General features: G+C 45.4%; 1 protein-coding gene across 3 annotated transcripts in view; it reads right to left on the reverse strand.

Annotated features, from left to right (window-relative positions):
* Positions 1–23,798, reverse strand: part of KLHL3 (kelch-like family member 3) — a 106,408-nt gene that overhangs the window by 12,216 nt on the left and 70,394 nt on the right. For all 3 annotated transcript variants that reach the window (XM_004686755.2, XM_012727967.1, XM_012727966.1), the window contains 6 exons: positions 23,190–23,306; positions 19,241–19,390; positions 6,018–6,135; positions 5,456–5,653; positions 3,918–4,019; positions 555–683 (listed from right to left, as the gene is read on the reverse strand). In XM_004686755.2, coding sequence (XP_004686812.1) covers positions 555–683; positions 3,918–4,019; positions 5,456–5,653; positions 6,018–6,135; positions 19,241–19,390; positions 23,190–23,306 — 814 coding nt within the window. The remainder of the gene's footprint in view (positions 1–554; positions 684–3,917; positions 4,020–5,455; positions 5,654–6,017; positions 6,136–19,240; positions 19,391–23,189; positions 23,307–23,798) is intronic.

Here is a 23,798-nt window from a genome sequence, read left to right on the forward strand (position 1 = left end):
ACTAGCAATAGCTTGAATTTCAAGACAAGAGACCCTAGATAGGTGAGCTCTGTCCACTGAAGATGGACACCGTGCTTATGGCAACTACTTCAGAAGGATGTATTACAAGTCTGAGAGTCAAAAGAGCTAACTTTGCAGACAGATCTGAGTAGGAATCCTGATTCTGCCAGTTACTAGTGATATGGAACAAGTTATTCAAACTCTGATCCACTTACATTCTGTGTCTGTTAAGTGGAATTAACACTGAATCTACAGTTTTAGTTGAGGCACAGAAAGTACATACAGGCCTTGTACAGCACCTTGTACAAGGCAAGATTTCAACTCCAAGGAACAGCAGGGAGAACATGTAGAGAGTATATTATCTATTCTCCAGCAAAGCTGATTCCCCAGGAAAGGTTCATCATCAGTGCTAGTGCTGAACTTCCAAAGTGCTTATATATATTAAAAGGAAGAAAAGGGAGGTAAAATGAGATTGAGGGTCGAGTTTGGTTGCCAGATGCACATACAAGCAGGTCAGAGTGAGCTGCCCCAAGGCCCCCCACGCACCCCAGTACCTGCACCACTGCGGCGGGTGCTCATGTCCGCCACGTACGTCCACTCGTTGGTCGCTGGGTTGTACTGCTCCACGGTGCTCAGGCACTGGCGGGAAGCCCCGTCATAGCCCCCAACGGCATATAGCTTTCCTGAAACAGAAAGAGTGGGTGAGGGTTGTGCCAGGGACCCCGGCGAGGAACCAGAGAACGGCCAAAACCCCATCTTTAACGCACCGGGGCATCCTCACCTCCATCAGAGTCCAGGGCACCTAACTTCCTCCAGGGACCACAAACTCACTAGCCAGGCTGAGCATCCTTCACACTCTGCTTGCTTCCCTTTAAGCCACAAGATACTAAGATGCAGTATCTTTCTAGATAAGCTCCCCAAATGACCAGCAGGAAGCTGGGTATTTGGTACCTGGGGGGGTCCAGTGCACTGATGTCAGACTTTAGGTCTTCAGAAGAAAGCACTGGAGAGCTGAAAAGCTAGAGGTGTCAGCTAGAGGCCGGCAAACTGGCATTCTGGCTAAAGACTCTTAGCAGCAAACAGAACAAATATGAAAAATTATTTTTCAACAAGAAACCCCTTCCTGCCCTTGCACGGTTGTGCTCCATTCACGGATCGGGCAGCGGAGGGGCCCTGTGTGCACTGGGCCTGGGGGCCGCGATGTATCTGCAGACTCCCTAGTCATCTCTGGGTTATCCACAAGAGCTCTGATGCACCATCACCTATTTTGAAAATACAAATACTATAAGCCCTTCTCCAAGAGCATCGCTCCTGCCTGGGGCTAAGCACTAGGAAAGGGCTGGAAACAGGCCTTTGAGCTGTCCAAAAGCAGAGACTCAAACGTCTCGTGTCTAACATCATCTTAGAAGATAGTAGTTGAGGGGGAGAATGTGTGTGGGGAAGCGGAGGAGAGGAGTCCTGTCTCACCTGCTTTGCAGGGTACAGTATAATCTTTTGGGGGACCATGGAGTTATATATAACAAGGATCTTAAACACTAGTTGAATAATGTATGTAACCACCCCAAATTCAAAACCACTTAGTAAGGTTATGTAATTAGAAATTTTTGTCATTACATACATTTTGTCATCTCTTTGTGAAGAGATAAGAGTGCATAACGCCTGTATAATAAAATCAGCAACTATTTTAAGTTAGAAAAAGATACCCACTCAAAACTGTATTCCACCATCATAACTATTTCCACCTCACATGTAGAATTATTTCTTCTCTTATCATCATGGAACTTGGTTTTGTTTTCTGCCCCCAAGATCCTCTCAAGACCTTCTAAAAGAAAGAGACCTCCTCCCTGGCTCTGTCCCCACCTAAGTCAGCTGGAGAACCCCTGACTCAGCAGCTGCCAGGGTCTAGGCCACACTCAATGTGTGCTCTGACTCGGATGCATCCACCTACCCTCCAGCTGCCCCTGCCCCACGGAGAAGGCCGGCCCAGGGTGGGGAAAGACTAGAAGTTCTCCAGGGCAAACCCAGCTGACTCAAAGCCTTATTCTTCTGACACATGATTTCCAACCTGTCAGGAGCTTCTGCCTAACAGTGCCTCTTCACTGTCCCTTTTCCTAAAGAGGGATTCTCCCAGGCCCAGCAGCAAATTCACCACCACACCCCGCCCCCCAACCCTGTCTGTCTCCCACCCCCATTATCATTCAGACTCCATAGCCACAGGGAAGGGGCAGCAAGAGGGAGGAGGGAGAGCCCACAGTGTAGCAGAGTTCACCTCTGACATGTTCACAACCACTATAAATTGAACTCTCTGCTGCCCCAGGATGACTGACCCACAGCCAAAGGTCTTCAGATCCAGGATGAGCAAGCAAATTCCCAGTCTGTCCACAGGGCGTGCTACTGAACAGCACTGCCTCCCCGCTAGGAATGTGCACGCAGGCCTTCCCCAAGGGGTGTGCTTTAAATCACCACCGCAAAGAAGCCTCATCTAACTGCATTAGCCATCTGACCCTGCATCAGCTGAAAACAGACCCACTCAGGGTTTATCCTTGAGTCTATTAACAGGGGGTTGCTATTTTAACCCCTATTCTATTGTTTGCTATTCCTGGCTAAGGGACGGGGTTGGGGGGGGGGGAATGGGAAGGAGGCGAGACAGAGCACTTACGTTTGGCAGAAAAATCAATTTCTGTTCCACCATGAAGATGAGAGGACAAGACACCATTGATCTTGGTAGGACAAAATCCTTGCACTCACTAGATGGCTTTTTCAGTATGTTAGAACACTATACTTTTAAATGAAAATTTAATCTCTACATACTGGTACACACACAGAAATGCAGTAACTGAGAAATAGGGTCTAAGTCACTGCATGTACTGTCTCCCAAAGCAGGTGTGTGTGCCCGCGTGGTGCGGGTGAGAGACAGAACAGCAGGTCTGTGGCTATATACAGATAGCGCAGCTAAATCCCAATTTGGGAAAAGGTAAAGAAACAAGAATGGCCCGCAAAAGAAAACATTTTAGTTCAAAGAAAAGTCTATGTTTTAATATGCCGAATTCACACATACTTATAAAATTCCTGCCTAATAGCCCTGCGAATGTCCTGAAGGGCTATAACATATAGAAAGGGCACTGAGCTAGGAATCAGAAGACCAGAGGTCAAGGACTTGTGCTCCTTAATAGGATCACACTTACCCCTCTTGGGACTCAGTTTTCCCAAGTGGTGAATGGAAAAAAAAAATCTCAGTCTTGCCTATGTTCTTCAGATGGGCTTTAAGGACAAAATGAGAAACTGGACGTGAAGGCTTTACAAATGACAGACAGACCTTCCCACTCACTCCCACCTCAGCCTCACCTTCTCTGGCTAGAGCAGGACTTAAGTACAACTTGCTCTTAAGTGTTCCTAACAGAGGAGGGCCCCCCCACCCTGTTCAACTCTGTTAGTGTTGAACATAAGAGCATGAAGACAAAATTAAGCACAATTAACTCACTCTGTCCACATTATGCTCCTGGGCTATACAGGCCTGTATGGCTTAATAGTGGGGACAATTCTGAGAAATGAGATTCTTAGGAGATTTTGTCAATGTACAAATGTCAGCGAGGACTCACACAAGCCTAGGCTGTCTGCGGGGACCACTGTCAGAGCATGGTACGTCACAGGCTGACACGTATACTGGCTCTCAACTGCCCACTCCTCTCCCTGGTGGCAGAGCGACTGGTAAGTCACCAAAGCAGGCTTCTCCTACTCCCGCCCAACCTAGCTGGCCATTTACCAGCCTTGGCCTAGAAGCTCACCTCTAAGTTTTAACTACCCTTCTCTGTTAAGTCAAGACACTAGTGAATGATTCAGAGCAGTGATGTGAGGAAGAGCCAGGACAAGACCTGTGGGCCAGGGCAGGGACAGGATGCCACCCTGCTGCTCCTTACCCTCCACGACGCCCACACCCACACTGCTCCGCCGCGTGTTCATCGGGGCCACAAAGAACCACTCGTTGGTCTTGTAGCTGTAGGCTTCCACCGATGCCAGGCCTGGGAGACAAGAAACTTATGATTTCCAAGGGGCAGGCCTAAGCCTGCTGGGCCAAGCAACAGTGAGGATGGGGACGTGCACAGATCTGGGATCCAGAAACCTGGGTACTGGCTCAACACCACAACTGCCTCACCACGCACAGTGGCCCTCTCTGCGGCATGTCAGTGTGTCTACCGAGGGGCCACTGAGGCTGATCCAGCGGGAGGGCTATGCCTACAGAATGGAATAAATGCCCAAGGCTCCTTCGCTGACACCTACAACAATCTCCTTGGCCTTTGTTTTTCCCCACCTCAGAAGTCAGAAAGCTGACACCCAGCCTCCCGAGGGGTGATCGATCAGTCAGCGAGGCCTAAGCAGAAGTCTGATGGCCAGTTCTGAAGAGCCTTTGCTTTCCGGATAGGGTGCCGCCCCTCCAGCTTGGTGCTCCCTGCCACACAATGTGTTGGCCAGCACTATCTCATGGTCAGGAGGATAAGGCCCAGAGACCATTAAAGAACATGGCCCCCAAATCCTTGAGTTACTAGACCAACTCAGCAACAGTCTCTGGGATTCTTATTCCATGCGTTTTGCACAAAATCTCTCATCATTTGTTTGAACCACAGTTTACTGAGATTCTCTACTGTAAGTGAAAAGCAATTCTTCAAAGCAGCACTGCCCCCACTATTGCTTCCATTATTCCTACTCCTACTCACAAGCAGCAGCCTCTTGAGAGGCCACAGACCCTAGAATCATGTGAGTAAGGCAAAGAGCAGTTTGAAAAAGGTGACCCACTTGGGAAGACACCGATAAAAATTCAGAAATACTGAAAAATAGAACTTTTCATGTTCCCATGGGGCCCAAAGGTATCATTTTGGTTTAATAGACATATACCTGGAGATGGGCGAAATGACAAAATTTCTCCAAGTCTATGTTCCAACTATTAGTTTTGGTTCTACCTTTGCAGGTAGGTGAAAACCAGGCGCCAGGGGTTCCCCTGCAAGGCACTGCCATGCAAGGCTCCATGGGGGCAGTGGAGAGAAGGCCAAGAGACCATTAAAGAGGCCACTGGAGAGGCAGGGAACAACGACTGTGTGGCCGGAGCCAGGGAGCTCGCTAGGGTCCAACCTCAGCTCCCTCGTGTGGTCAGTCAGTAGGGGACTCGGACCACAGTTCTCAGGCACCCTGAGCTAAGCACTCTCTTTGTCTCCATAATTGTGGCCCCAGACACTGGAGAGGAGAGAAGTGCCTCTTCTGGTAGTGAGGTCCTCCCAAGAGACTTAGGAATGAGTACACGCGGCAATCACACACTCTGTGTGTAGGCAGGCCTGGCTCTGACACCAAGCGCTGAGGCTGGGGCACAGGTATGAAGGACGGAAGCTGTGCTCAAGACCTGGCTGAGCCAGTCCAAGGTGCACGAGGTGTGTCGCCTGGGGCGGGGGAGCTGTCCTGCACCTACCAGTACTGCCATCAAATCCCCCCACGGCGTAGAGCAGGTCATTGAGGACGGCTGCACCCAGCGTGCTCCTGCGCTCCTGCATGCTGGCGATGGATGTCCACTGGTCCTTCACACCGTCGTACACGTCCACGGTCCGCACTCGTAGGGAGCCATTAAACCCGCCCACGGCGTACACGTGGCCAGCCATGAACACCACCCCTGAGGCACAGGAAACCAAGGCACCAGGGTCATCTCAGGCAAGACGTGTTGATGGGTGGCAGTGGAGTACGGCGGGAGTGTAATTCCCCGTGGAAGGTGCTCTCCAATTTTAGATATCTGGAGGTCACCGAAAGACTCACTGGATTTCTTTTCATATTTACTTCTCGACTTTTGTTGGACTCAAGCAAACACTTGAATTAGCTTCCACTCCCTACGTACATAAGAATGGATACCAGAGGGGGGCAGGTGGGGAAAGGAGTCTGCAGTGCACAGATGTGTGAGGAAACCAGGAGCAGTGTTGATTTCCACACCCAGCAGAGACCAGCGGGCAGGGCTGGCTGCGAGGAGAGGCTGTGCTGCTCACCTGCTCTGCATCTCCTGGATGGAAGCTCGGCGATCTGGTCCCACCGGTCCTCCTCGAAATCATAGCACTCCACACTGCGGATGGCCTTGGGAGCCTGCCCACCGACCACGATCATGACCTCCAGAAAGACAAGTGGACGTTACTGAGCTTCCCCAATATCCAGTTCATGGGCAAACAGCCCCTGTACCTCCACATACCTGCTGCCCGAGGTTACTGGCTGAGATGCCAGTTTCTGGAGCTGTACACAGGTAGGAGCTGGCCCCAGCCACCCATGGGTAGGAATATACGAGGAAAGCCTAATGAGCATCTCCCACGGAAGCATCATCAGAAGCTGTGAGCTTCCCAAGTGCCCCTGCTTGGGGCAGTGCTGGGAGTGGATGCTTCTCCTGCAATCTCAGTGCCTGCAAGGACTTGGGTGGGGTGGAGGTAAGGCTACATTTTACACCAAACACACTTGGCTGTATTTCAGAAAAGGGTGCAGAATTTGGCTGCATTTTTCAGACAAAATATCCCTTCCAAAGCATTTATTGAGATGTGGAAAATTTCTGTGAAATGCATTGTCGTGGTCGCATCAAAAATGTAGTTAACTGATGATGTTCTGAAGAACAGTGCCGTCCACACCTCTCCACACACGCGGTAGCTGCAGCTGCCAGCACTGTGTGGTCACTCGCTTGATACCACACTCTGTAAAGGAGACATTATCTCCCACATTGACAGATAAGCAGAGTAAAACGCAGAGCACGTAGGTGAATGGGCCAAGGTCATCCAGTTGAACATGGCAGGACAGAGATTGAGAGCTAAAGCCAAGTCTACCTGACAGAGGTGAGGCCAGACCCATGACACCACTACTCTAGAGATGGGGTCTGTGAGGACAGCCCATGGCACCTTCATATTGCAGAGCACATTTCATTAATGGATCATGAGACCAACTGAACAGATGTGACCAGCAGACTATCAAGAGGACATCACAGAAAGTGTAGTATATTATTTTATGAAATACTTGTTCTGGATACATACGCCTATGTACCATATTACTAATGAACATTTAAAGTGACGCAATTAACCCTACTTGGTATATTTTAATAAACCCATGCAAATTCATGGCTGTCTCCAGACTGACACCACTCTCCCTCACTGGGATCCCAGAAGGTGGAAGTCACAAGCAGCTGATACAAGTCACTGGCCTTTCTCAGTCCCTGTCACCTGCCCTATTTGACCCAAGCTGTTCTCAAGCTTCAGCGTGCATCAGAACTTCTATAGGGCTTGTTATAATACCAATGGCCAGGCCCTGGCCCCCGAGTCTCTGATTCAGAAGGTGAGGAGCAGTGAGAATCTGCATTTCTGACGAGCGCCAGGGGATGCTGAGGGGGCTATTCTGGGCTTCTTACCTGGACAGCCTCTGTTTTAGCCCCTGCGGATTGATCAAGAGCCATTAACAATGTCTGCATTATAGTGGTTCCCCCTTATCCAAGGTTTCACAACCATGGTTTGTGTTACCTGTGATCAGCTATGGTCCAAAAATATGTACAATAAGGCGTTTTGAGAGAGAGAGAGAGAGAGAGAGAGACCACCTTCACATGACTTTTATTATAGCATGTTGTTTAAACTCTTCTATTTACTATTATTGTTGTTAATCTCAGACTGTGCCTAATTTATAAATTAAACTATCTAACAGGCATGTATGTAAGAAGAAAAACACATTGTACATGGGATCCCTGCTATCCTCGGTTCAGGGTACACAGGAGGTCTTCCAGTATATGCCCTGCAGACAAGGGCAGGCTACTTGTGAATGAGTATGGTGCTGTGCACTTCCCCATAAGGTATTCTGGGAGAAAGGAGTGATCATCAGAGGAGTACATGTCTCCTGTGATCATGACCCACCACAGGGGGCAGCAAAACCCCCCCACCCACCCCCACCCATAACCACTGCTCAAGGTGAATCATACATGCCCCAGGATTTCAGGTCCAGGGTTCCCCTCAGGCCATGGGGGTGGGCATCGGCCATCAGAGTGAGTCCGCAGCTGTTAGTGCCCTCATGAGGCTAACGACTGATCAAAAGCTCAGAATTCTGGAATATCCTCAAAAGAACCCAGGACATACGTCTAGGCCTTGAGCTGCTCCTGCTTCCAGAAATAAACATTCTGCACTTGACTCTCCTTCAAGCTTCAGCTCAAAGTGTCCTCTGCTCTCTGTCAAGAGCAACCCTTTTCAGAGAAAAGCTGAAATCTACATACCTTCCCTCTGTGCTTCTTTGCTCAGAGAGGCAGCCACAAGCAATTCACAGGAATGTTAATGAACAGACTTGTAGCAAATTTTAGACAATTTCCAGCCTACTTCTCCAGGACTGAATGATTTATCCTATATTCATAAACTCACCTAGACTTGCATCAACCCTCTGGTTCTCAATAAAGCTAAAAGGAAGGCAAAATATTGCTGGTATTTTCTTTAAAATATAATTTTGGGGGCAGTGTGAGAATTAGGCAAGCTTTTCATTTTCTTTCTGCAATGTCCTCGGGTACCCTACACCTCACAACTGCTATTCCTTTCCTTGAAACTTTTCCCACATTCTAGTCTCTCAGCTTTAACAACTGCTTACTCTTCAGGTCTCAGGAGGGCCTCTCTGAGCTCCAAATCTGAGGTACAGGTCCCCCTCTGGGACCACATGCCCTATACTCTCCCACTAACACCACCCCACACTGTGCTGTGACCATCCGGTCACCTCGTCTTCCCTACTAGACAGTGAGCCCTGCTGTGGCAGAAAACTGACTAGGGCCTCACTTATCTTGTCAGTCAACAGTGAGGACTCATATATGTATCTGGAATAGCATGAAAGAATGAGTAAATAGAGCGTGCAGAGTCAAATGAAAAGAATTAAAGGTCAAAATGTCACTTTTTGCATTAACACATGTTGGAACAACAGGTTACAATTCTTACGAGAACACTGAGGAAAAGAAGACAATAAGACAAAGAGTTTTCCCCACTTTTAACTCAATCACCAGCAGATAAGCTGCTTGGTCTTTTCCTAAGCTATCAGGCCTCTTCTGTTTAAAAAAAAAAAAAAAAACAGGCAAAGCTTCCAAGGAAGCTCACCATGCCCCAGAAATCATCTACCAGCAGGGGCGGTGTGACATAGTCACACTAGAGAGAATTCAATGCGTGCCTCTGAGAATTTTCATAGTAACACAGAAACAGTATTATAGGAATGCAGTAAGTTTAATACTGAAATAAAACCTGAGCACAAAGACAAAAATAACACAGGAACAAAACTTTCAAAATAAATGTGTCTTTGAGGTCAGAAAACCACTGGTGAAAGACATCTTTTAATATGAAAAACTTGTAAAACCATCTAAAAATAATTCATTGTGAGGTGTGGTGGGTAGGACTATCTGATAAGTTTCTGGAAAGGTAGAGAAGCCTAAGGCTGGTATGTACCCTCTGCTTCCCTTACAGGCACAAGAAAACCAATTCGTATGGGCATCTTGCAAGGAGCCATCTCATAGGAAGCCTGCTCTCATCATCATCATGTAATCATGCAGAGGGAGAAAAAATCTCCTGTGCTCAATACTAGGAGATGGCTGTTTCCACAGATACCTGACCTTAGCAACCAATTAGACGGAAATAGGCATGCCCCGGGCCTCCATGTATTACATGGAAATTATAAACTCCTAGCTACTCAAGAAGACTACAAGATATGAGGGCAAAAGGAGACTTGAACTTTCCATCCCATAAACTGTCATTTCACACTTCCAGAAAAATTCTTGCCCAAACAGTTCAATAGGTATATTTCTTTATATCCCAATGCCCCCCATATTCCAATTTACTGAAGATTTATAAAGCCTTTCATAGATATGACTGAATAAAATGAGTTTATTTCATTCACAATCACTATTTTTAAAACTTAGCCTTTATGGTAACCCTGAGTAAGAATAACCTACCGGCTAATGAAATGGTTTTAGGCTAACAATTATGCTCACTGAACATAATGTGTTTCTTGCTTGAGAACTACCATGACTTTGGGAATCTCACAAGCACCTCAGAGTCCCTAGCACAAGTCTCCATAGCCACTGTGTTGTGGGTTATGGAAGTTCTGGGGGAGGTAAGGTTCAGGCTGGCAGAATACAGGTAAGCTTGACTCCTTCCAAGTGGGTAGCTATTGGACAACTCAGAAGGAAGACACTGGCAGTATGGAAAGAAAGACGGCCACTTGCTTCATGGAGTTTGTGTATTCATAGAAAGAATGATTCCTTAGGAAGGAAATTTCACTCTCAGCATAACAAAACAACTTTAAAATAAATATATAACACTATCTCTTTCACCTGGATGTTTTGGAAGCCACCGATGTGACTGTGAGAATGTGGGCACGCTGGTCCTTCCTCACTGTGTCTCATGGCTGTCATGTACCAGAGACAGGACAGGGGAACAGGCAGCTGCTGAACAGGACAGAGCTTTCCACTTCAAAACCCTAATCCTAACCCATCCGTGGTTAGATTCTCCTCGGAGGTGAGAGGAACCGCTTGGGCTCTGCACTCTTTTCATCAGGCAAGAGTAGAGTATGTGTCCAAACTCTCTTCCATGACCGGTGAGCTGGGCAGAAGGCAGGCCCAGCCAGTCGGTCCCTCGGGCCAGGGCAGGAAGCGAGAGTCTCTCTTACCCTGGTGCGTGGGGCCGCAGGGCTAACACCAAAAATTCATCCGAAGGAGCATGTCCAGGTCCAGGCAGATGACTTGTCCCAGCAGGTTCCTGAGCAACAGGTGCTCCCGACCAGGACAGATAGCTAAGGTGCAGAAACTGTGGGGCGGGGTGTGAGGGTGAGGAGGGGTACAAGACCCAGAGGAGAGAGAAGCAGGAAAATGGTCTTCGGAGTTTGGCACCCTGGGCTCAAATACCAGCCCAGTCGCCTAACAGCTCTATGCCATGGGCAAGTCACTGGGCCTTGCCGAGCCTGACCTTCCTCACTTGTACTAGGAAGTTACTCATATGGGAATCAGGAAACTTAAATGCTAGAAAGCACAGTGCTTGTTAAAAAATATACACTAAAATGCTAGCTTCTAATTTTAGATCAATACCAGCACCAAGCCAACTGTTTATAAAGTAGTTGCTAAAAAATAAGACTCCCAATAAATGGTAAGGACGCACATGATTTATGAATGGGAGGGTGAGCACAGCTCATTTCGGGGTGGGGGGTGCGCTTTTTGAGGGCCTCAGAATGTTTGTCAGCCTATCAGGACTGAATAAATGGCCTCAGTCCATTGAAAAGACCAAGATGGAAGAAGGAGTGGTGTCCACACAGGGGTCTGGGCCCAGGGAGAAGTCAGCCTACCCACAGCCTTGACTCCTAACAGCATCAGCTGAAAGCAGGACAGCAAACTCAGTAGAAGGCCACCCACTTCCAGCCCACATGGCTGGTGTCATTTTAAGAGTCGAACAGAGCTGTCAACTGAATTGAAATGATGGAGAAAAGTGCCAGGTTCAGTACATCTCCAAGGGTTCATCTACATCTTCCCGAGCTTCATCTCTCTGCTGCCATCTGTCGAACAGGCTAACGTAGGAGTGTTTCGAGGGGCTGGGAGACAGCCTCTGGTTGTCCATGGCAACCCAGCCTCGGGAAAGGAGCCTGGTGGTGGATGTGTGGGAGCCCAGAGGATGCTATTAGCTGTTCCGGCTTGGACGTGCCAGTGTGGCCTGCGCGCTGCAGCTCAGGGACAACCCTCACCATCCCCTGCAGCTCTCCCAGGCAGAGGCCTGTTTCTTTCAGGGAAGGAGCATGGCTGAAAAACGGATTTGTTGCTGAGAACGGGGCAGATGGCCCTCTTGCACTGTTTTCGCAAAGCCTGCTCTGTCAGAAATCCCCTCTGGACTGAACTTGTGGCTGCTGTGATGGCGAGCACACCTAGCTCCTAATGCCTTTTTCCTCCACTTGTTTGCCCACTCACCTATTTCAATCTCATTTTCTCTGAGAAACTTCTTAAAATTCAAAGTCTCCAAGGGGAAGGAATCTAGTTTTTTTTTTCCAAATAGTTCCCAGCTAAAATGTGTTTGGAGATTGGGTGGCAGAATGAAAGGACAGTGACGAGCACAGGGTGTGAGTGAGTCACCCTGGGCTTAAATCTCAGCTCGGGTATTTACTAACTGTGATTTAAAGGAACTTCACCAAATAGTCCTTTGATGGTCCTCCAAGTAGGACATTGTACTTCACTCCCCTCCTTTTGGAGGTGAGTTTGTGACTTGCACCAGAAAATAAAGGCAGCAGACGTGAAGGCATATTGTTTTTGAGAGTGGGTTACACAAGTCCTATGGCTTCTATCTGAGGTTTTCTCTCTCATCCTTCTGCTGCAGAATCACTCTGCAGAGGAAGCCAGACCATGTTACAAGGACACTAGAGCAGGCCATGGAGAGAGAGGCCCACAGTGTGAGAACCTGATGTCTATAAGCAACGACTCGGAATCCGAGTGGGCTCGGAATCACATCCTCCCCAAAGAAGCCTTAAGCTGGCTAGGGCTCAGACCACAGCTTGACTCCAGCTTCATGAGAGGCCCTGCACCACAACGACCAGCTAAGCCAGCCCATACTCCTGTCCCAGAAATTGTGTTAAGCCACCAAAGTTAGAAGAATTTGTAAAGAAGAATAGATATCTAATACGCAATCCAATATATAGATATTAATATATAACTCAAGATCCAATGTCTTCATGTGTAAAACCAGGATAATTATAATTATGAAAATCCTATGCTAACAAATGCAAACCACTTACCCCAATGCTTGGCACATGCTAAATGCTCAGTAATTGAGATCTGCTGCTATCATCATTTTGGGGTCAGAGTTGTATAATAGTCAAAAACAGGCCTGAGTCGTCTCACCTGGGCCCAAGCCTTTGCCCAGACTGCCACTTAGCTGTGAATTCATGTCACTGAATCTCACAGTTCTTCAGTGTTAAGAGCTTCCTGAGTTGTTAATGTGTATAAGGCATTCTGCCTAAAACACAAGGAAAGTGCATTTATACAACCCTGCTTGCATCATCATTAATGCTTTGGTAATGAGCTTTACAACGGCTCAGGTAAGAAACAAAGGACAAATAACTTAAGGCGGCGACCAGAGGGTGTGAGCAAGTTCTCTCCTGCAGTCCTCTGAACCAGTTTCTGGATGTCCGCTCTTACAGACAACCTGCACTTGACCTTAAAGACAGTTCTGGTCGTGGTTCCTGCAGAAAGTTTCCCACAACCCCTCACCCCTGTCTGTACTAGAATGTCTTGCCCACAGTGTGAGAAACAAGACGTTATATACAAGGCCCTCTTCTCAACTCCCTCTTCTTACTCCTAGTCAGGAGAACTTATGGACCAACTAATGTAAGTCTCTGTAGCTCCAGCAGCAAGAATAATGCTGACAATTAGTGACTTCTCAATGAAAGTATGTTGGATGAGTAAGTTGATAAATCAAATCAAAGCATACATAATAGTTTATAGTTTAGATCGTTTACTGCTGGTGTGTGTATGTAAATATGTTTAAATCCAAATGATGCACAACCCTGCTAATCCCCTAGCAAAGACAACTGGATTCAGTCAATACTAGACTTGGGGGCTGAGCTTATGTTTGAAGGTCAACTAATACTAGTGACCAAAAGATGATATGAAGAAAGATGTAAGTCTTATAAATCCATATGAAAATGCATGTGAGAACACTGACATGCACTGGGGAAAAAACTATAAGTGGTAGAAAAGGTCAATTCTATATCTCCCTGAGGTTCGTTTCTTTAAAAAAGAAAGAAAGAAAAACCCATGGGAATTATAGCTGAGATGAAAAAATGCACAAACTGATGTAAAAATAAACTATTATTTCAGGCCAAACTGTGCCTGAAATCTCAGAACTGCAACTTAGTGAGGAGTTACTACTACCTCCCTGGGGCAGTCAGTAATCTCTTGGAACTACTAACCTCTGCTGTTAAGGAACCAATAAAACTATCACCAACCTGACCTCTCATCCACTGAACAAACTTTTTTATGATTATATTTCTACATTATCAGCAATAAACTAGTAGAATTCTAATTTAAAGAAAACAATTATACTAGCACCAAAACCTATGAGTTACCAGGTTTAACTGGCACTTACATAACTCTCTGAGTAAGTGTAAAACACACACACTAAAAATTATAAAGCTATGAGTTACTATAATACCTTTGAGTTATGAAAACTAAAAAACACTGCTAACTGGTTGGATACAATACTGTTACCGTATTACTGGTATTGTTAGGATGCCAAATGCCCTTACTTGATTAAAAAAAAAACTTCAATACAAGCCCTGTCAAAATCTCCACATGCTTCTTTATACAAATAGGTAAGCTGATTACATGGACAAGCAAAAGACCTAGAATAGCCAAAAGGATTTTGAAGGATAAGCGTGAAGAACTCACACTACCTGGGTTCAAGAATGACTTACTATTTAGCTAGGAACCAGGTATGAAAGACAGATAAATGGATACATGGAACATAGTAGATTTCAAATATAGATATTATTTATAGCAAAGTACAAAGAGAATTCAGTGGAGAATGGAGAATTTTTCCAATAAAAGTTGTGGAACAAGTGAACATTCAAATGCAAAATAAAGTAATCTTGAGCTTCACCTCAAAACACCATGTTTAAAAAAAAAATGTAAAACCCAAAACTTTAAAATACATAGTGTAGGAGAAAATCCTTGTGATGTTAAGATTAGGCAAATACTTTTTTAGATAGACCACAAAATACATTAACTGACAGAAAAAAAAAAAAACATAAAACTAAAGGTTTCCCTTCCAAAGGTACCACTAAGAATAAAAAAAGACAAGGCACAGGTTAAGGAAAAAATGTTTGTAAAACACATACCTAATAAAAGACTTGTATCTACAATGTATAAAGAACACTTACAACTCAGTAAGAATGGAGCCCAATGTTTAAAGTGGTCAAAGATATGAAGAGATACTTCACCAAAGAAGATGTCCAGGTGGGAGATAAGAACATGAAGAGAAACTCAACATCATGTCATTAGAGAAATGCAAAAAAAAATCACAATGAGATACCACCACCTAACTATTAGAATGTCTAGGAATTTTTTTCAAGTAGATAATACAAGTAGTAGTAAGATTGACTTAACTGGAATGCCCATATAATACTGTTGGAATGTACAATAGTACCGTCAACTTGAAAGCAGTTTAGCAATTTCTTATAAAGTCAAACCCAGACTTACCATACAACCCAGCATTCCTACTGCTAGGTATTTACCAAGATAAATCAAAATATATGTCCATATGTCCATACAAAGATTTGTAAATAATCATAAATAAATGTCCAGTTCAAAAACTGGACACTCAAATGTCCAGTAGATGGATAAGCAGTATACCAATACAATGAAATATTATTTAGTAGTAAAAAGAAATGCACTCCAGATATATTCAACAATATGGATGACTCTCAAAATCATATGGTAAAAGAAAGAAGTCAATCACTAAAGGGAATATACAATTTGATTCCAATGTGTGTGTGAGAGAGAGAGAGAGAAAGAGAAAGGGACATTTCTAAAAAAGACAAAGCTACAAGACACAAAAATCAGTAGTTGCGGGGGGCTTTGGCACTCTGACTACAAGCTCCCATAAGGTAACCTTCGGCAGTGATTATCCTGCATTTTGAATTGGATGGCGGCGACATGACTATATGTCAAAACTGATCAAATTGCTCCCTAAAAAGAATGAATTTTACTATGTAAAAGTATACTGCAATAAATCCGAAGTTAAGAGAAAGTAACCTGCGTTATTGATCATGGGGCAGGTATGCATATGGGACAGATAGGAGATCAAATACCCTCTCCACAACTTTTCTATGAACCTAAAACTATCTGAAAGTGTAAAGTAAATGCACTGACAATATATCTCATAATGAGATGAGAGTATTGTAGTTCTTGAATTAAAGGAGATGTTGATGATTAAAAAAAATAATAAAGAAATGACTGTGTCACCAAAGCCTGAAAAACTGCCCCTGGGGAGGCAGCTTGATCAAGGAAAGCTAGCTGTGTGACTGGGCAAGTTACCTGATATCTGAGGCGGCTCAGTAAAGTCTGCATAGTGACAGTACCGCCCTATGACTGTGATGGTTTAATGAGAAAACGTACAATCTGATAATCCGCAAGGTGATCATTTCTCTCAGAAAACCCCACTGCCTCACACCCACAGTGGCAGACTCACTCAGTTGAGAAGCAGGTGGGCAATACAACTTTACATCATGTAAGGATTAGAGGAGGGGAACAAAAAAGGCAAGTGGCAATGAGGTCTTTTTTCATTCCTTCAACAAATTCAAATAAAGCAATGGTTCCAGTCACTTCCTCAGGCAAGATGCCCAAGAATATAAACATTTTCGTTCTAAAAATAAACGGCTCCTAAGGAGTAGAAGTGACAGAAGGCAGTTTTTTCTGAAACAAGAGATGGACTCTTCTTAACTGTAGGTTCAATCTCCAGGAGGCATTGGGGGACGGTGGGGGGGTGGGGGCAGCGGGCTTAGTCCAGGTTCAGAAACAAACTTGGCTTTGATTTTCAAAACTGTCCTTTTTGTAGATCTATGGGGTAATTAGAAAATTAGATGTAAGAGGCTAACGAGGTTCCTGGGTATATTCTGCACACAAAGAAATGAAACCAGTTTTGCATCCTTTCCTTAGCTCCAGAACCTCCTCCCCCAAATGAAGAGCATATAGGATGAGAAACTCAATTTCCAAAGAGAAAAGTCACAGGGACACACAACAAGGCGTGGTGGAAGCCAGGGAGGTAAGAGGGCTCCTCCATCTCAAGCCACAGCACACCTAGAATCAATATCCTTAAGACACAAGACATGAAAATCCAGACCATAAAGGTGTGATTCAAATCAAAAGGAGATGAGGAGACAATTAAAAGCCTTTGGGACAAGTGACTCAAAAATTGTGATACAAACAAAACAGGATTGTAAAGCAGAACTCATAAAGTACTTAAAAGAAATAGGGAATTCTTTTCAATCTCACGGTAGGGAGAATATGTCTAACCATGATGAGAAGCCTAAGCCACAGAGCAAAAGATAGATCAATTTGACTACTTAAAAGCTGTTCTGTGGGGTTCAAAAAAACTGGTATGAACAAGTTTAGAGACAAACTTCATATTAAGAAAAAAATTATCTAAAATATATACAAAGGTGTAACCACTTTTAAGTACAAGAAGCTCTATAAACCACTGGTTTTTATAAATGCAGTCCAACAGAAAACTGAGTAAAGAAAAAAAAACAAAAATGCAATTTTTCACCCAAAAGAAATAAAAGTGCCAATAATCATATGAGATCAAGGTTAACCTCACTCACAATTAAAGAAATGCAAGCTAAAACAAGATCTTTCAAAGGTGATTAACACAAATGCCTTCAGTAGTAAAAGAGTAGAAATTATTTCAAAGTCCACCAATAAAGGAAGTTAAAGAAGCACATAAATAAAGCTAAATAAATACATCAGTATAATATCTATTACAATTTAAATGTGATTTCTACCATACTGATAAAATTAAAAGTAGTCTGTAGCACATGGTTGAGTAGGAGAAAAAAGATTTCAATCTGTGTTGCAAGATTCCATTTACACAAAGTGTACATTTTCATATACTTATGAAAAAGGGCACAAACATATGTCTGGGAAAAGATTCACTAAAATGGCATTGACTGCCCTGGGTGGGAGAATTTCAGGCGATTTTACTTTATTTTAAATTGCATGATTTGTTAATAATCTACATATATGTGTAATTAAAGAATGTTACGTTACTTTCATTTTTTTAAATGTGGAGAAGTTTCAACAAAGCAAAAGCTGTCACCGGGCTGTGAGGCAAATGGTTAACAACCAGACCAAGGCCCTTGCCCTGAGGCTGACCCTCTAACCAGCACTAGCCCAGGGGAGGCAGACAGGGAGGTAAACACTCTCAGGCTAACCAGTCTGAAGCCAGGCACAGGAGGGGATGGCTTCGGAGAACAGGCTTGGAGAGTGAGAAAGATTTCACTTCAATTGTTTGTTCTATTACATTAGCTGGATTGACCTCAGGCAAATCATTTACTCTCTCTGAACCTCATTTTCCTCTCTGTAGGACTACTGTCTCTATCTCACAGGGTTGCTGAAAGGTTAAATAAGACATATATGTGATGCCCTCGCTGCTTAGCACATAATAACCACTCAAAGAAAGTGAGCAGCTTTTTTTTTTTTAATTATCTGAGGCATGTGTAACCTTCCTTCACACGGCAATCACTCTGTTCTGCAGTGTCATGGAGCATAGTGGAGAGAGAACTGCAAACCTCAGAGAATCCAAACATCTGTTCTTGGACAAAACATGCTTCCCCACCCCTGTGAAACCCTTCCTGGAAACAGCAGGCGAGGAATATGACAGTCAGCCAGAAAGAGGAGGCCAGGAGGAGAAGCAAAGGCCCAAGTAATTTCCGGGTACCGCCTACAGTGTGGCCCCTGAGCCAGCAGCGTCCCACCTCTCTCCTCCCCTTTCCACCCACAGTTCCTCTGGGTTAGCTGGAAGCTTCCCCCAGACATCATATGTTCGGATCCTAGAAACACTACTCGAATGCCAAGCAGGAAAGACTTTATGTGTTAGCTAATGCAGCAGCCTTCACGCTGCAGATAAAGAACCTGAGGACCAGAGATGGGAGGAACTTGCAGAAAAGCAAAGTTGTCACCACCCAGCATAAACCTGATCATGGAGTGCCCTCCTTTGCTCAGCCTTCCTGTCCCTAGCTGCCCCTCACCAGGTCCCATTTCCTTCACCTGCCTTATCATCTGTCAGATTCCTTAAGGCTCCTTTTCTCCTTGGGCAGCCCTAATCGTCCTTTATGGCTCTGTGATGAAGGAAGGAACCCAAGCAGTACTGTGATGGCGATTGCTAAGACCCACACAGCCACTCCTCTGCTTCCAGTGGCAATACAGCCCAAACCACCATGTGAAAAAGAAAAGAAAGGAAAGAGCTCTGAGTTATTCTCAAGCCTCCCTGATGACGCTGGAGGTTACCTTGAAATTCTTAGGAAAGGAAGACCCTGGAAGAGAGGAACCAGCAGATTCGAGAGGAACCAGCAGACTCCATCTCCTAGTTGAGAAATGCAACCAAGATGCAGAGCAGCGACAGGTGAGGAAAGTGCTGGAGGCAGGAGTGGAGGGTCCCTTGCTCAGGACACAGTCCTGACTCTTGGCAGTCACTGGGCTGCGGCTTACCTTGGGCAGGCTTACTGGAGTTCTGGGCTTGGTCCTTGGGTTCTTAATCAAGAGCCTCTGATCCAAAGGGAGCAGGTGGTATTTCATGGCCTCGATCAGGAAGTCTTTACAGGTGTTGTTATTCTTTATCAAAGCTTCTTCTTCGACTGTCTGGAGGTAATAACCCACAGGTGATCCTGGAGCAGAGCTCTTCCGTATTTCCCAAGCTGTCTCCCGGGGATGAGTTATTATTGGATTCCCACACGCCTCAATTCCCACATCACATTGTCTCAGATCCCAAGACTTGTTACAACATAGCGCCTACCTCTCACGGCTCAAAAGCACAGTAGACTAAGTGCTCAAGTCTGGCATCAAACAGACAGGGCTACAAACCTCACCTCTACCACTTACCTTCTCTAATTCTAGTTTGCTCCTCTGAAAAACAGGTATATTAAAGTGCCCTACAATGTCACTGGTTGTGTCTGTTAGTTTTGAGGCTTCAATGAGATTATGAGAAATGAAGACCATTCGTTGTCCTGAAAGCCTCTTTCTACACTTCTGACTTGAATGCCTTAGTAACGTTTACAGCACAGGGTCAAACATTTGAGAGAAGAGAGAAAGGAAGGGGAAGAGTAGAATGTATCAGCCAACCTTTGGAGACATTGAGTACAAAGAGGGAACAGTCAACTAATTCATACACATTTTCGTACAGTCTAAGCCTCCAGGAGAAGCCAGTGGTAACAGCAGAAAGGATGTAGTGCCAAGAGTCCCATCTACTGACTTTATGCTGAACCTGTGTTAAGCTGGGAATCTGGCTTTTCTGCCTCCTAGCAGGTCCTTAGCAGTTAACCTAAATGTTGCATGAGTCAGGCCCAGGTCAGAGTACTTTGTGGCAGATCTGAAGGGGTGCTGCAGTCTTCAGAGGCCACTTCTTGTATTTGGGAGTTGGTGGGGAAGGTGAACTCCATTCAACAGCTACACTGACTAGATGTCTCCTCAGTGGGCAGCCCCTAGCTTAGCCCCCAACTAAACTACAAGATGAAACAGTAAACAAGGCAAGGATTCTAAACCCAAGCAGCTCAGGTCATCAGAGACTGGGAGGGATCCCCCCTCAATTACCTCAACCCTCAGCCCCCATCAAGCGCAAAACCAGGCTGAGCTTCTCTGGGCCCCACTGTGTAACTCGGAATAAGAGTGGCCAGGCTGACACCTACTGCACACCATTGGTGCTGGCAAGCTGAGAAGAGCTGGCTTCAGGAGAGGGCCTCTGTCACCTCTGAAACCTCCTTCCCAGCGATGATGCCCAAGAATACTTCATTTCCTTGAAAAGTTTTCTTTTATCCCCTCCTAATAGGGACTGAGACAGGCTAGAATGAACCATAAACTTTTAGGGTCAGTTAAAAAATATGATGGTGGTGGCCCTCCCTGGTGGTGCAGAAGGTTAAAGCACAGCACTAGAAAGCTTAAGCCACTTCCACATGAGTTCAATCCCCGCCTGCCCTGGAGGGGACCACATGGGGCGGCAGACCTCTCCTGACCCGCCCGCTGCTCCCCTCAGCAGTGTACTTCAGTGGGTCTGCCTGTTCTGCTCCCTGCTATGTCTCTGAGGAATCCTCTCACCCTCTGCATCTCTGGCCTGTACTCCAGTTCTATATGAATAAATAAATAAATCTTTAAAAAAAATGATGGTGGAATGAAGAATGGGATCAAAAATGGGGAGGAGGGGAGAGAAGTGCCCTGGACTATGGTGATGGCACATGGGTGACTTGATGATGGGAAGCCCACAGGGATTACAATTGAGATGGAAAAAAATGTACAAAATGATGTAAAAATAAACTATTATATTATATATTTAAAAAATGAAAAAAAATATGATGGAGAGAATCTCTAAAAAACTGGGGAAGAAAAGAAATGCGACAGTTTTTCTCCCAAATAACTCATTTAGCTTTAATGAAAAGCTCTCCCAGAGAGTTAGTTCCATTTGGGGTATTAAAAAGTTTCAGAGCAATAGGTATGGTAACGGTAGTGCAGTATGGAGGATGCAACTGATGCCAAAGAACTTCACAATGAAAACAGTTATGATGATAATGTTTACTTACATTGCACATAGTTTATCACAATAAAAAACAAACAATGGAAGGATACAGCATATTATATACTTAGGGCCGTATTTTTATAAACATGCAGCACATGTCACCTATTGCAAGAAAAAAACTACCATCTCTCCCCGCAGCCAGTGCTGGGGTCCTTTCTGCCTCTCCCTCTATTCCCCCTGCCCTCCCCGGAGAGAATAATACTAGTTTGAAGTTTCAAGATCTAATAGGTGTTAATGAAGTATCCTTTTTCAGAGATGTTCTGAGAACCTTATTGCAAAAAGGGCCTGAAAAAACCTATTTTTCCAAGAGGATCCCACCCAACAGTTCCCATGCCTGTTGCCTCCAGCCCCCTTCTCCGATCCCTACCTTGCCATATTAACCCAAGACTGCTTTCTACGTTAAATTCCTGTGCAGACACCGAGCACAGGTTGTGACTGGGGATCTGACAGGCACCCTTGGCTTTCTCTGGAAGCTGATCCGCCTCCGCCTTCCTCCCTGGGGAAGCGAGGCTGTGCTGGAGGCTGAAGGCCAGCCGTCCACATCTACCTTGGGCCAGTTTCCCACAGGAGGATGGGAGGTTTGACTGACACACGGGGCTCAGGCACCTGGCACATCCGTTCTCTAGGCGCCGAGGACCTTTTCTACAGGAAGGATGTGGCAGCCACCAGGTGGCACTAGCACATCCAGAGTGACAGAGGCAGGCAGAGGTGCTCTGAGGGCTGAGGCCAACACTGAGCGAGCGACCTCTTAGGCCTGTGGTCAGTGTCAAATGCTGGGGACTGTATGAGTGCTGCAGAGGATGTGACATCTCCAGTTACTGCCAACTGTAGCCGAGGTCGTGAAGACACAGTGCTGTCAGTGAGCCTAACCTCCAACAGTGGTCCGCATGGATAATCTCATTCCAGCCCCCAAATAGCCCATAAAGACAGGTGCTATTTTCACCAGATGAGCCTCCTCTTACCCTTTCTTCACGTCTTCCATTCATTCCAGAGACTTCTCAGGGACAGCTGAGGGCTAGTCAAATGCCTTTTGTTCATGTATTTAACTTTTATCCTCTGCTACCACATAGAATAAGTCATGAAAAGGGTAAGTAGAACAGAGAGTAGTAAAGGTAGCAGCCTGTTTAGTGGAAAGAATGTGCTTTAGTGACTGACAGATTTAAAAATGAATATTGGCCCTGTATCCTACTAGCTGGGACTTCATATAAAATCCAACCTTCCTATGCCCGATGCTCAAATTTGTAAAACAAGGAGTTCTAATCTTTGCCTCATCGGATTAAGGATTCAACAAGAAAACATGGGCTACCATAGGGGCCCCCTATAATTCTTAATTTTTCTGTTCTTTCTCGGAGGAAGTAGAAATAGTATGTACGTCAGGCACCTGTGAGATGCTGTTTTTTACAGTCCTGGCTTGGATTCAAAGTTGCCTAAAGCTAAGGCAAAAGGGAACACAGAAATATTACAGAAAAAGAAACCTTGCTTTGGTCCTCTAAAATGACAGCAGCTAACTCTTCTAGGCACTTGTGAGATCCAGCACCATGTGAAGCACCTACCTCACACTTACAACCCCTTTGGCTCTCACGACACTCCTGGGTGCTATCACAATGTCCCTTTTGCAGAAGAAGAAAGTGAGACTGGAGGAGGCCAAGTAAAAACCCAAAGCAACCAAGCAGTGAAGGGACTGACACCTGAGAGGCCTAATCTCAAGCCTGTCTCTACCCTCACACCACAACACTCACACTTAACACAGTGGGCTGGCCCTTCAAACACAACAGCCGCAAATTGCTCCACCATCCCAGACAACCAGGGCTGCCCTCTGCTGGTCCCAGAGGCTTTGGCGGGCAGGAAATGCTTGGTTCCTTACACAGCACTCACCTGAACTAGATAGTCCCTAGGTAAGAGAGGGAGCCGGACATGCTCCATCAGCTTTGCCATGTGTTCTAATCGGGTTTCTTTCTCATAATTGATCCACGAAATTACAGCTTCAAACACCTATAAAGAAAATCAACACAAATACAAATACTTTTAGCAAAGAGACAATAGCTTACAGACAACTTTAACCTAAAAAAAAAGAGAGAGAGAGAGAAAGAAAACAGTTCACCCACAAAGGTGTTTAACCTCAGGTTCAAATTTATTTATTTATGCATACAGAACTGGGGTACAGGCCAGAGGTACAGGGGTGGTGAGAGGATTCACCAGAGACAGAGTGGGGAGCAGAACAGGCAGCTCAATGAGGTACACTGCTGTAAGGAGCAGTGGGCAAAACAGGAGTGGTCTGCAGCACCATACGGGTGAGTCTCAGGGGCGGGGATCGAACTTGCACTAAAGTGGCTGCAGCCAGCTTCACAGTGCTGCACTCTAACCCACTGTGCCACCAGGGAGGGCCCAAGTCCAAATTTTTAATTAAAGCAGAAACAGACTTTTTTGACTAGCTGACCTCAGAGAATTATCACACACACACACGCACACACATGCACACATATA

The sequence above is a fragment of the Condylura cristata genome, unplaced genomic scaffold (assembly GCF_000260355.1).
Source record: "Condylura cristata isolate star-nosed mole 26May11 unplaced genomic scaffold, ConCri1.0 scaffold00021, whole genome shotgun sequence".
Taxonomy (NCBI): Eukaryota; Metazoa; Chordata; class Mammalia; order Eulipotyphla; family Talpidae; genus Condylura; species Condylura cristata.